This window comes from Molossus molossus, unplaced genomic scaffold (assembly GCF_014108415.1).
Source record: "Molossus molossus isolate mMolMol1 unplaced genomic scaffold, mMolMol1.p scaffold_m16_p_1, whole genome shotgun sequence".
Classification (NCBI taxonomy): domain Eukaryota; kingdom Metazoa; phylum Chordata; class Mammalia; order Chiroptera; family Molossidae; genus Molossus; species Molossus molossus.
Genome location: NW_023425344.1, coordinates 188,137,746 through 188,151,040, shown reverse-complemented (window position 1 = coordinate 188,151,040; position 13,295 = coordinate 188,137,746). Strand labels below are relative to the sequence as shown.

At 41.3% G+C, this 13,295-nt stretch overlaps 1 protein-coding gene across 8 annotated transcripts in view; it reads left to right on the top strand.

Moving 5' to 3' along the window:
• ATP8B4 (ATPase phospholipid transporting 8B4 (putative)) overlaps positions 1 to 7,330 on the top strand; it is a 254,349-nt gene extending 247,019 nt beyond the window's left edge. For 5 of the 8 annotated variants that reach the window (XM_036258095.1, XM_036258058.1, XM_036258075.1 and 2 more), the window contains exons 28-29: positions 1,353 to 1,483; positions 3,505 to 6,149. In XM_036258095.1, the coding sequence (XP_036113988.1) occupies positions 1,353 to 1,483; positions 3,505 to 3,786 (413 nt within the window). In that variant the 3' untranslated portion in view covers positions 3,787 to 6,149. Of the gene's footprint in view, positions 1 to 1,352; positions 1,484 to 3,504 lie in introns of all 8 variants that reach the window. The other 3 variants (XM_036258122.1, XM_036258114.1, XM_036258105.1) reach the window with 3 other exon arrangements.
• Positions 7,331 to 13,295: the final 5,965 nt, after the last annotated feature.

Here is a 13,295-nt window from a genome sequence, read left to right as displayed (position 1 = left end):
AGCAAAGCTTGTGTTTTTCCAGCCATGCCTGGGGGTACTGAGCTTCAAGGAACTCAAAGAGACATTTAATTTATTGAGTCAAGTTTGGTTCTGCCCAGGCAAATGGAACCAACTGCTCCTTGGTAGGCAGATACTATTCTCCAAAGCCAGAACATTCAGGAACCCAAAGCCCATTCAAGGTGTTAATTCTTTAGCACTGGGAGAGGAAACCTAGATAATTGGAGGTTACATGGTAAATCCCTAGAAACCAATAGAAACAGAAGTTTATTTTGGTGATATAAGTAGGGTTACCATCTTCTGTAGAACTTGTCTACTTGCCTTACTGACCCATATTTCTTTGTTTAAACAAACATCCCAGTATACGAGGTATGAGGACAAAGTAAGGAAACTGGCTCAGGCTGGAAATGAGTTTCACTGCTCTATCTCACTAGCACGTTGGATGTCTGCATCGGTGGTTTCCCAGTGAGGGGAATGCTCATTTCAAAAACCCAGGAGCATCCCTTATTTCCTGGGAACCTTGAGCACCTCATAACCCAGTGATCATCAGAGAAATCAGCAAGGCCCTTTGAGGCAGGTTTTCTGGGGGTAGTTTCTGAATTTAAAAGTTTAGCCTTGAAGTAGATAAAGCTTATCCTTTATGGCATAGTCAGTCACCAAGACCATTATTTGAAATTGTACCTGCAACCAAGACCTGCATTGTGTAATTTTGATATAATAGTTAGGGAAGCGGTGTTTGCCACCCCAACCTATGCCATTTGGGATATTGATTGTTTTAGGCTGATTATTTTTAAGAAACAAAAGGCTCAGGAAGAACCTTTGACCTTCCCCCTAACTGCCTAAAAATTTATGTAGAAGACCTACTTCAGGAAGGAGGCTATCATCATAGATAACTATATTTTAATATGAGCTAGATGTGATAGAGAGGAACCTAACGAAGTCCATTCGATGTAAGTTCTCCCTGGGTCCATTGTTAAAGATGGTCCAGCAAACACCTCCGCCGCCAGGGTAAATGTGCCACTTACAAATAATGGATGCTTTGTAGTCAAGGGATCTAGGAACAGCTTGAGAGAATTATGGTTCACGAGTGAAGCTGAACTGAACCTGGATAAGAGAATGCTCTAGCTGGCAATCTCCAAGTGATCAGGCTACAAAGCAGTTCCCAAGGGTTATCACTTTTGCCTTCTCCTCATCACCACTGAACATACTACATAGTAGAGAAGACACCTAGTTTTTCTCCCTAGGTAGTCCGAACCTTGCCATTTCTAAAAAGGCCTTATGAGTATAGACACGTCTATTAATGCAGCAATTCTATGCTATTTATAACCACAATGTATATTTTCCTTTAATGACAGGAAATGCACGACATTCCTTGACCCAAAAGTGCGTCTGGCTTGTTATTCTCCTAACGACAGTGGCTTCAGTTATGCCTGTGCTGGTATTCAGATTTTTGAAGGTGGATTTATTCCCAACCCTGAGTGACCAGGTATGTTGCAGTGCTAATAAGTCCTTGAAGGGCTGGTTCTTGGTTCTTGGGATCATGTTCTTCTCTGCCTGATGGGAAGCCCAGTGAAAGACCAGTAAACTTCCAATTGGCAAACACCCACCGGTGCACAATGTCACATCACAGTAGGTGGAACTGCCTACTTCTAATGTACTAGTCTTATGAGTACTGTTAAAGACAAATGTCTACACTAAATATGGGTGGGGAGTCATAAATTACAAGTGAATCTGGGTATTTAAAAAAGTTGACAGGCAGCATTTTGACAATCATTCCAAGGGAAAGACAAACTGTAGGGAAAGTTATTGACTTGGGGGCAAATAGAGGGTGCAGTAAAAGAGAGACAACCAAGGTATGTGGTGAAGGGGCTCTAAATATTGGTAGAAATATAGTGGCAGATTCAGAAACACACAGGAGCCCTGGCCGGTTTGGCTCAGCGGTTGGAGCATCGGCCTGTGGACCAGAGGGTCCTGGGTTCAGTTCCCGCTAGGGGCAGGTACCAAAAAAAAAAAAAAAAAAAGAAACAGGCAGGAGATGTTACCTTCTAAACAGATTAAGAAAGGGAACAGCAGTGTGATGGATGAATTAGAAAATATACAGTTAGAAGGGAAACAGATTATAGAAATACCTAAACAAAGGGATTAACAGATCATATTTCAGTATTTTCTGGGAAGAAGAGCATAAGTAAGATGATGTCAAGTTAGTTCTGGGTGCAGATAAAAAGAAAAAAGGAGAAAGAAGGGGAGATATTTGTGGCCACATTAAGAGAAGAGTAAAAACATTGATTGGGATGAGTGACCAAGCCAGTGATGCTGAGGGGAACTGAGGTAGAACTTTCCTTTGTCATGATATCCCTCACATTCTGAGGCCAGAATACAAAAATATTCCTTCTGAAATGATTCCCAGAGTCCCCTGTTGTTTGTCCTTTCCCTTTGGCTCTGTAAGCTCTTTTTTTTTTTTTTTATCCTCACCTGAGGACATTTTTTTTATTCTATGTTCAGATAGAGTGGGAGGGAGAGAGAGAGAGAGAGAGAGAGAGAAACATTGATGTGAAAGGGACACATCAAGTGGTCACCACCCGCATGACCCAACCAGGGCTAGGGACAAACTGCAACAGAGATACATGCCCTTAGCAGGAACCGAACCCAGGTCTCTCTGGACCGCAGGCTGACGCTCTAACCACTGAGCAAACCGGCCAGGGCTGTAAGCTCATTCTTATGTAAACCCAGAAAATGATGAATGAGCTGAAGGAAGGAAGATGATCATTTCTTCCTATATTCAGTCAGATCATGACTTTCTGCTTAACAGTTTTCTCCTGACACAAGAGTTGGAGTCCAAGCAATCAGCGGAGTCATAGAAAAAGGTGGCTTGCAACTCTTGTTCTAAACCTTGGATCCTTTCTCCTCAACTTTATAGGGAAATGAAAGAAATATTGGAAACCCACCCAAATGATCTGGCCTCTTCAAAAAATGACCTACCCTCAACCCCCATGAAATTAAAACCCTGACAATTTCATGATACATTGACCTACCACAAGAGTTGGAAATTTCTGATTCTCATTTTCTAAATTTTGTCTTTGTCTAGTTCCTAATGACTATTGGATCCTGAGAATCTCAAAAGACATTTAAAAGGCCTGCTTTTGAGGGACTGGAACAATAAATTGTTATACTGACCATGTTTGGGTGGTGCATGCTAGAAAATCTTTCTGTATAAAAGTATGTTCCTATTCATTTAAGACGGATGTATGAGATAGAGAAAATAATAAAATTTTCCTTAATACTTCTTGCGTCCTTAATAGTCTCTTGATAGAAAAAAAAATTGATGAGTGTCCAGGGTAATCCTTCAGGTAGAAATATTCTTAGCTTTTAGGTGAAAAAACTCAATTTTTGCAAGGAAGGTAAGTATTTTGTTCATGTTGATGTTGTTTTCACTGGGAAGGCTTTCACTTCACAGTGGCCCCTGTCACCTGGTTGCTTCATCTCACTCTGGGTCTCCTTCCTCTCCAGATCCGCCAGTGGCAGAAGGCTCAACAGAAGGCCAGGCCTCTGCATGGCCGGAGGCCTCGGTCCCGTAGGTCAAGCTCAAGAAGATCTGGATATGCTTTTGCTCACCAAGAGGGCTATGGAGAGCTTATCACATCTGGAAAAAATATGCGAGCTAAAAATCCATCCCCACCGTCAGGGTTGGAAAAGACACTGGATAATAGCACTAGCTGGATTGAAAATGCATGTCAGAAAACCACAGACACAGTGAGCAGCTTTAACCAGGACAAAACAGTGAAACTGTGAGTCAAGATGCATTTGAACCACATAGTTATCTTTTCACTTCAGCTGAAGCTGAAACTCAGCTGGCTTCAGAGTTTGGGGCTAGGAGTGGACAGACTGCCTCACTAACTTAAATCTGTGGCAAGACAGCTGCCTGGTGCCTGTCAAGCAGAGGTGGACTCTACCGGAAACCAAGCTAGAGGGTCACCGTCTAATTTGTGATTTGGCAGACAAAACCTTCACAATGCAAGCACAGGTTTTTTTTATCAACCTAGACACCAATTGACCCGAACTTTAGAATTTTATATATGGAGACAAACTTGTAAATCTGCATGTACATTAAATGGATGGATCGTCAGGTGGATAAAAGGGTACATTCAGAAGGCATGTACCCCAGCTGAAAAGCATGCTTGTTTACAGACAAACATGTATATGTCAGATCAGCCTTTCCCAAGATGTACTTTTAAGATTTAAAATTGTACTAAGGTGCCTTCAGACTAGGAGGAGCTTGTCCCTCCCAGTCTTGATTTCTACCTGTGTGTTCAGCCAGGACAAAAATCACCTTCATGCCTGAAGAATGGAAAAATACATCAGTGTTAATTACTTTTCTGCTAGTCTAGACATAGTTCAGACTGAGCCTCTTTACAGTGGGATAAACTGGTAATTTGGTCAAATTTATTCTAAAAGCTGTCATGGACATGTTCATGAAGTGTCAACAAGAAGCTCTAGTAAGTGTTCTAAATAAGTTTCAATGACTTTTATAACAACCTCAGTAGTAATTTGCCCTGTGTCATCCAGAACCATTCATGGAACCAGCGAAGCATTGAAATTTTACGCTTTAATGATAGTATTCTATATAGTTGATGGGCAAATGTTTTAAACATTTTTTATTTTAAAAAGTTCCGATTTGCAGCCAAACAAATAAATCAATATGATCTTCAATTACTATTAAATTCTCAGGCTTAGGTCATTCAGAGTGAGTTGCTTTTGGTTTTGAGCTGTAATGCTTATGATTCCAATATAAACATATGCAGATGAGGCTGAGTTTTTGGGAAATGTTCCAGGCCAAATGTGAATCACCAATGTAGATTCCATAACAGAATTCAGGCAGATTTGTGTTCAAAGTCCAGCTCTATTCGCTTCTTACCTCTATGATCCTGGGCAGGTAACATGCCTCCTCTCAGACTCAGTTTCTTCCTCTGTAAAATGAGGATATACTACCTACCTCATGTGGTTGTTTGGGGATTGTCAAAGCACAAATTCTCAAATCACTGAAAATGTAATTCTCCTATGAATAGATGATGAGTTTAGTTCCATTTAGCTCATAATCAGAATAATAGAGCAATCTGAAGAGAACATGAAGAACTAGATTTTATCAGTGGAAAAAGACTTGATGAAATGAGATTACAAAGTAAGATATAAAACTGGTTAATGTCCTACAGGGAAATAAAACTATAACCTTGGAGGTGAATTTCTCCACCAGAAAGCAAAAATAGATCATCCTCATACCTTATTAATTTTTTACAAGTCAACGCTCCAACTTTACAGGGTTCTTAATCTGGTCCCTATTGAATTATTAGTCAAATTTATATTTCCCAAGAGAGTCAGATGGCCCTTGAGTGGGCTTGATGAATAATAGGCTAGCATATTATTAATAGATCACATAATCTGTTCTGTTTTGTTTTGTTTTTTGCCTTAATTTCCAAGTCTGGGATAATTTTCCCTAAATGGGGTCAAATGAGATACATGTCGAAGAGCCTAATCATAGTAAATAAATGCTCATATTTGTTCCTTTTCCCCCTACATGCCTGTGTAGACTTACCAGGAGATTAGTTTTCAATGTCTAATTTGTCATTTATTTCACTATGTTTACTCACTTTTTGTAACATCTTTGAAAGATTTGAAAACTTTCAGTAAATATTTTGGCACTATTGGTATTTGATGTTTTGCCACTTCTTTATTGGGAACTCATTGGAAAGAGTTTTTGTCACATTGGTCAACTGATTTTTCTCTCTCTCTCCTTTACATGCCTGGGGAAAATGTACATCATTCTTAGGATCAGAGTCAAGAATAAAACAAACCAATTGGACCTATGTAAAAGGGGTGGGAAAGATTAGGAATGTTCCAAGTTTGAAAATTCAGTTCAAATTAAATAAGGCTGTTTATAAACAGATAATGTGGATGGCTATGAGAGAAACACATTATCAGTTTCCTTTGGCCCATGAGATTCTAATAAAGTTACACACCCATTGCGAGATCATTTGATTACAAGTGCCAGGGATTATTTTGAACCTGAACAAAAGGAGTCTGAAGAGTGGCTGATGATGGCAGTACTCTGGGGAATAATAAAATTTTAATTTTACATAAACATTATCAGATTATTTGGAAAGAATTTTTTTTTTTTCTAGATTCAGGACTGACGTTGGTAGCTTGAGTTTTTAAAACCTTAGTTCAAGTTTTGAGCTTTTCTAGGCAACTGCACATTGTATCCCTTTGACTTAGATTTGCCATCTTCGGCTCTCTCATCTGCCTCCAGGTATACATACCTGTGAAAGAGAGAAGGAGAGAGGGATGAAGAAAGCAAGAGAGGCAGAAAACAATGGAGAGAAGATAGGAGAACGGGAGAGAAGAGTTTCCAATGACATATTTCTTATGGTGATATGACTCTCTGAGAAGTAAATTTAATTCCTCAAAGGAAAAAAAAGATTATATTTGAGAAGTAAATAACAAAACCTCCTTCACAGACAGTGTGAGATGAAGAACATTTTGTTGGAAAGGGAGCCAGGAGCTCTGGCTTCTCGTCGCGGAGATGCCGCTGAGTTGTGTTGGGCAGAGCAGGTCATGGATTTCCCCAGGCCTTAGCGTCCCAATCCGTCAGGAGAAATCAGGCAGTATGGTCTCAAAGACTCACTCTCATGTGCTCACTCCGTAAACTTTTCTTGCTAGTGTTGCACACTGTGATTGTTTTTGATGGAAGAGAGAGAGAGATTAAACTGGACTGTCTCTTGAGGGCAGGGCTTGGCTCTTAAAAGAGCCTCTGGTGTCTTGCTGTCTCTCAGCTCACCACAGAGGCGCTAAACCCGATGGTAGTACTTTTGCCTGGGTCAGCTGAAGACACTTTGTTTCTTGCTCATGATTCATTAAGATCTTATATGCATACTCTCCTTTCTTCTCTGCTGCTTCCGCCTGGCAAGAAGAGGGCCATGTCAAAGTCCTTTCTAGTTTGTCCCTGGGCTTAGAGGAATACTTATTTTTATTGAGTCTATCGGGGTAACATTATATAAGTGTCATGTACAATTCTATAAAACATCATCTGTATATTGCACTGTGTGCTCACCACCTGTATTCCTTTAATCATCGTATATTTGGCCCCCTTAACCCACTTCATCCTCCCCTCACCCCCTTCCACTCTGGTAACCGCCAGACTGTTGCCTGTGTCTATGAGTTGGTTTCGTTTTGTTGTTTTCTATTTTGTATCCCACACATGAGTGAAAGTGTATGGTTCTTGTGCTTTTCTGTCTGACTTAAATTGCTTAGTCGATAATTTCAAGATCCACGTTGTCCCAAATGGCAGTATTTCATCCTTTATTATGGCTGAGTCACATTCCTTTGTGTATATGAACCACATCTTCTTTATCCAATCATCCATCAAAGGACACTTTGGTTGTCTTCATGTCTTGGCCACTGTGACTAATGCTACAGTGAACATAGGGATACATCTATCTCTATGGACAAATGTTTTCAGATTTTTGGGGTAGATAACCAAAGAGAATTTCCTGGGTCATATGGTAGCTCTATTCTTAATTCTTAATTTTTTGAGGAACCACCAGCCTGTTTTCCAATTTACAGTCCCACCAGCAGTGTATGAGGGATCCTTTCTCTACATCCTCTCCAACACTCATTCTTTCTTGTTTTATCAATAGTAGTCATTCTAACAAGGGTGAGGTAGTATCTCATTGTAGTTTTGATTTGCATTTCCCTGATAGCTAGTGAAAGTGAGCATCTTTTCATACATCTGTTGGCCATTTGTTTGTCTTCTTGGGAAAAGTATCTTTTCAGGTCCGTTGCCCATTTTTTAATTATACTGCTTTTTTGTTGTTGTTGAGTTGCATGAGTTCTTTATATATTTTGGATATTAGCTCCCTATCTGAGGTATTGTTTACATATATCTTCTCCCATTTGGTTGGCTGACTTTTTGTTTGATTGGTGGTTTCCTTTTGTGGGCAGAAGCTTTTTAGTTTGATGTGGTCCCATTCCTTTATTTTTGCTTTTATTGCCCTTGCCTTTGGGGTCAAGGTTACAAAAGCCTCTCTGAAACCGAAGTCCATAAGTTTAGGACCTATGTGTTTTCCCCCATATAGTTAATAGTTTCAGGGCTTATATTTAAGTCTTTAATTCATTTTGAGTTATTTTTTGTGTATGGTGTCCAGTAGCAGTCTAACTTCATTCTTTGTATGTGGTTTTCCAATTTTCCAGAAACCACTTATTGATGAGGCTTTTAGAGGTGATTCTTTAGGCCTCAGCTTCCTCAGGATTTGGGTTGAAACAACAGAGTTGGAAAGACTTTCTTCCTAGTTATACAAAACTTTTCAGCGTATGTATCAGTTTGTGTGTTGACACAAACTGCATTCTCTGAGTATTTACCCTGACTATATTCTTTGAACCGCACAACAATCCTGTGGTCAGGACATTCATGTTAAAACCATCTTTAGGCAGAGGAATCGAGGTGCAGGGAGGTTAAGTGCTCTGCTCAGTATTTCCAGGAAATTAAAAACTCACTCAGATCTGACACCTAACCCAGAGCTTCTTACCTACAACTCCTCATTCCCCACCAAGCTCTCGTCCTCATACACACGAAGTTTCTAAACAGTCCATCCGCCTTCTAACACAGCCATTCAATTTCTCAAGTGTACAGATCCAGGGAAGGAAGACAAACAAATGTCAATGTGTCTTGAAATGTGTGTTTCAGGTGTTTTCTTTCCCTCTCGATGAAATAAGCATGATTTCCTCCCTTGTTTCCTTTCTCTCTGCATGTGACAAAGTTAGATAGGTGTGCCATGCAGACAAGGGAAATAAACATGCCTCAAATTACTTTTTAAAATTTCTAGAAAACACAAAAAACAGAAAGGCTGCAGCTCCGATTTTTATGGTAAGGAGCCACGTCACGCGATTCGTGTGTTCACAAAATGCCTCAAGATCAACCTGACCTCGTGATCTCAGTTGAATTGCTCAGAATTACTATTTTAAATTTCAAAATATTAGACATGGCTTCATAGTGGAAGAAGCCGGAAATTATGATGCCTTGTGCACTCTGACGGATTTCTGCAGGTCAGGAGTCAGATAATGACGTGGGACCACACTTTTCCCAGTGACATCTGGCATTAAACGTCTGCAGTTTGCTCTGCTGCATCATATTTCATTCCTCGGTGACAAATCATGAACTTTTGCAATTCTCTAGCCTAAACGTTTCACTAAACTGCCTGGAAGCCAGAACGAAATGACCCATGTGTTTCAAAATGCTCATTGCAAAATATCTGGAGGGTCTGACTGGGCAAATCTGTAGGTGTGGGGCTATAACTTATCTGTCCTTGCATTTCAAAACTTCCTGGCAGATCGATTCCTGTAACTGGTACAGAATGCAGATCAGCTCGGAGCAGTGTGGTAAATGTCCAGTGTTCAAGAAATAATAATGAGTTGGCCAAAAACCTCCGGCTCTCGCAATTCGGATTCCCGTAAAGTTTGTAAGGGCAAGTTTAAATTGTTAATAAATCGCAGCCCTGGGCTCATACAGAAAACTCGTATTGAACCAGGATGCACAGAGAGATGATGTTTAACTTAATCTGAAGGTAATGATCAAGGAGAAAAGTAGTCAGTTCATCCTTGCCACAAATGTTTCTCTTTTCCCTGCCTTCTTCTAGGTAAGTGTGAGCAGTGAGTAGGATACTCCTTTGGTGGTTGATGGTTTTACTCCTGATACCCTTTCTGTCCTCAGTGTGCAGCAGTGTATACATCTGTAAGCACAGCTGGTGTACAGAGACTGGACAGAAACCACACCGACTCCAGAACACCCTCAGAAAGGTGTTGAATAAAATTCCCGTTACTTTCTGAAGATGATGTCACTTTGATGAAGTGATCATTGAAAAATGATTAATTTGGGATCATGATTAGGTGATTGGAGGTGCTATGAAAAGTATTACCAATCAGTTTGGTAGGGTCGCTGACCAATAAGAATGGACACGAGTCATTAATGACCCCTTTGCCCAGCTGCTAATGGCAGCTGGCTCTCAGCCCTACTCTGATCACATTCTGTCACATACAAAAACAATACCCATTTCTCTTCATAAGGTCTGACTAGAATTCAGTGGTTCTCAACCTTCCTAATGCCATGACCCTTTAATACAGTTCCTCATGTTGTACGTGGGCGTATCTGCATGTGGGCGGACCCGCCTGGAGACGGATAGAGGAGCGGTGTCTTGGTGGTAAGACCATCAGAAATATGTGTTTTCCCATGGTCTTAAGCGACCCCTGTGAAAGGGTCGTTCGACCCCCAAAGGGGTCATGACCCACAGGTTGAGAACCGCTGGACTAGATAAAAACAAAATTCTAAGCCAATTCATAGATGCTATAAGGTAGGTTGATGCCTTTTCTTGGTATCAGTTTGCTATACCAGCTAACAGTTTATTTTCTAAAGCTAGAAGATGGTATCTTGAACACCGGGAATAGCTTTTAACTGCATAACACCGATGACAAAGCATCCTTAGGCATTGTGAATGACTTCTCATCTGTATGAATTACTGACATTGTTGATTAAATAGTTTTACAAATAAAACACTTATCAATATTTATGGTTCAGGAGTTTGGGAGTTCGGTTAAAGTTTTGATGGTAGCAAAGATCACTGGTAATATCTCTGATTGACTGGACGTTGTTTTGCGGTCCTGGTTCTTCCCCAGAGTTCTCAGTGTCAAGTTTGCATGTGGCTTCCATCTAGTAGACCTTCATCATCTCAGATGAAAAGTGCTAATGCATGTAGCACTACCGGGCTAGGCAGAGTGTGGGGCGATGAGGGTATGAAGTGTAGAAGAAACAGAAACAGTGTCTCTTTTCTGTTCATGGAGAAGATCTAATCTAGAATCTTTTTTCTGAGCATCACCCATACCATAGTTTACCGAATTTAAGATGGCATGATTGCGAAGGTGCATCGTCAATTTATAGACCACTTGAAAATAAACAAAAAAAAATAGTCAGTGAGAATTGTAAAGATGTCATTGCATGTAAGACTTTTTCCTAATTTCAGAGAATTTAAAATATGAAATATGGTAATTCCTGGGTTGTAGAAGGTTAAGAAATGGCTGGTGAAAAAAATACAGTATATGGGTGGTGACTACTTTTAAATTTTTATTTATTGATTGATTTTAAATCCTCACCTGAGGATACTTTTTTCCATTTATCTTCAGACAGAGCGGGAGGAAGGGAGGGAAGGAGGGAGGAAGGGAGGGAAAGAGAGAGAGAGTGAGAGAGAGAGAGAGAGAGAGAGAAACATCAATGTGAGGGAGACACATCGACTGGTTGTCTCCCGCACGACCCCGACTAGGGCTGGGGACCGAACCACAGTTGAGGTACGTGCCCCTGATCAGAACTGAATGCACAACTCTTTGGTCCAAGGGCCGATGCTCCAATTGCTGAGCCAAACCGGCCAGGGTGTGACTACTTTTTAAAAGATGTTTGAAGAACACAATAGTTTTAATAGTTCTTAGGGGATAATAAATTGTTTTTATTTTGCAGCCCAGAAAAAGGGAGAGCCTGGAGAGTCGGGCAAGAGGGTGCTCTTGAAGGGGAGCATGTCAGAGGGCTGCTTCTCAGCAAATTAATGATGCAAAGAACAGTGGGGGCACTGCTACATTTGTCCCAGGCAGACGCACCCCCCCCAGCAGCCCACAGAGAGGATAAATAACCTCCAGGCAGCTCCCCAGGACTCAAGGCTTTGCCTGGTTCTGTGGTTGTGTGTGATCATTGCTTCCTCTTTAGATATCCTCTGCATGGCCCATGGAGTCTCTGGGATTTAACTGGTATCATTCTGGCAAGTTAGTCTGATTAATTTACTTGTATTTAAATTTTGCTGCAGCATCCTCACAGAAAGAATGGTAAAGTTACTTATTGCTGGATTCATGTATTAATTTTGTAGAGGAAAGCACTGGTATAGCAATTGAGAGTCTGGGCTCTGGGGTCAGCAGCCTGGGTTTAGCTCCATCCCCCGCAGGCAAATTCCCTATAAAAGCTAATTATGAATAAATAATTACAAGCTGCCAGAAAAGCAGGTCTGTACTCCAGAAGGTTGCATGTCACTTGCCCCAGAGGAGATTTAACAGGCCTTTGTTTTGAAAATTGGTCTCAAGGAGGCTAGACAGAGCTAGACTGTTGGAGAGAAGGTTGGGCTCCGGGGGTGGAAGAGAAGCCCAGGGACTAAATGCTGGAAGGATGGATATCTCAAACCTGGGAGGTGGAGGGCTGGTGCATTCTACCGAGAGGCAGAGATTCTAATCTCATTTGCCTCCCACAATCCCAAGAGACAGAAAGTGGTGTGATGCCCAGATGTCTGGGGTGTGATCAACAAGCATCAAAGTCTTCAGAGAGATGACCCTGTCCCTGTAGCTTAGTCTGTGTCCAGCAGAAAACTGGGAGGGCAGCCATAACCAGATATGGAGAGCCAGACAGCAACTGTGGAGTCATGGCAGCTTTGGAAATAATGGCACCTATTAGGGACTAAGGACTAGGTTCTCCCCTGGTTCTTGGGGCCAGGTAAGAGCTGAGATTCCTGCAGGAGTCAAGGGGATGGGGTGGTTCAGAACCAGACTAACTGGGTATAGAAGAATAAAAGAATGTGACATTTCTTACATCTCAGTTCTGTGGAGCACTTAGAGCCATTAAAAAAATTCTTTGACTTGATATTCTGTATGACAGTCATCATTATCAGCTCATTCTGAGAAGTATGTGTGTCTAGTCCATGTTACCTGTAGAACTTTTGTTCTCTCCATCCCCGCACCTTTACCCCAAACTCTACTTCCTTTTATCCACACAGTCATGGTGTTCCTTAATCCATCTACCCACTTTATCCACACAGGCATGGTGTTCCTCAGTCCATCTACCCACTTTATCCACAGTCATGGTGTTCCTCAGTCCATCTCTTCACTTTATCCACACAGTCGTGGTGTTCCTCAGTCCATCTACCCACTTTATCCACACAGGCATGGTGTTCCTCAGTCCATCTACCCACTTTATCCACACAGGCATGGTGTTCCTCAGTCCATCTACCCACTTTATCCACACAGTCGTGGTGTTCCTCAGTCCATCTCTTCACTTTATCCACACAGTCATGGTGTTCCTTAATCCATCTACCCACTTTATCCACACAGGCATGGTGTTCCTCAGTCCATCTACCCACTTTATCCACAGTCATGGTGTTCCTCAGTCCATCTACCCACTTTATCCACACAGTCATGGTGTTCCTCAGTCCATCTACCCACTTTATCCACAC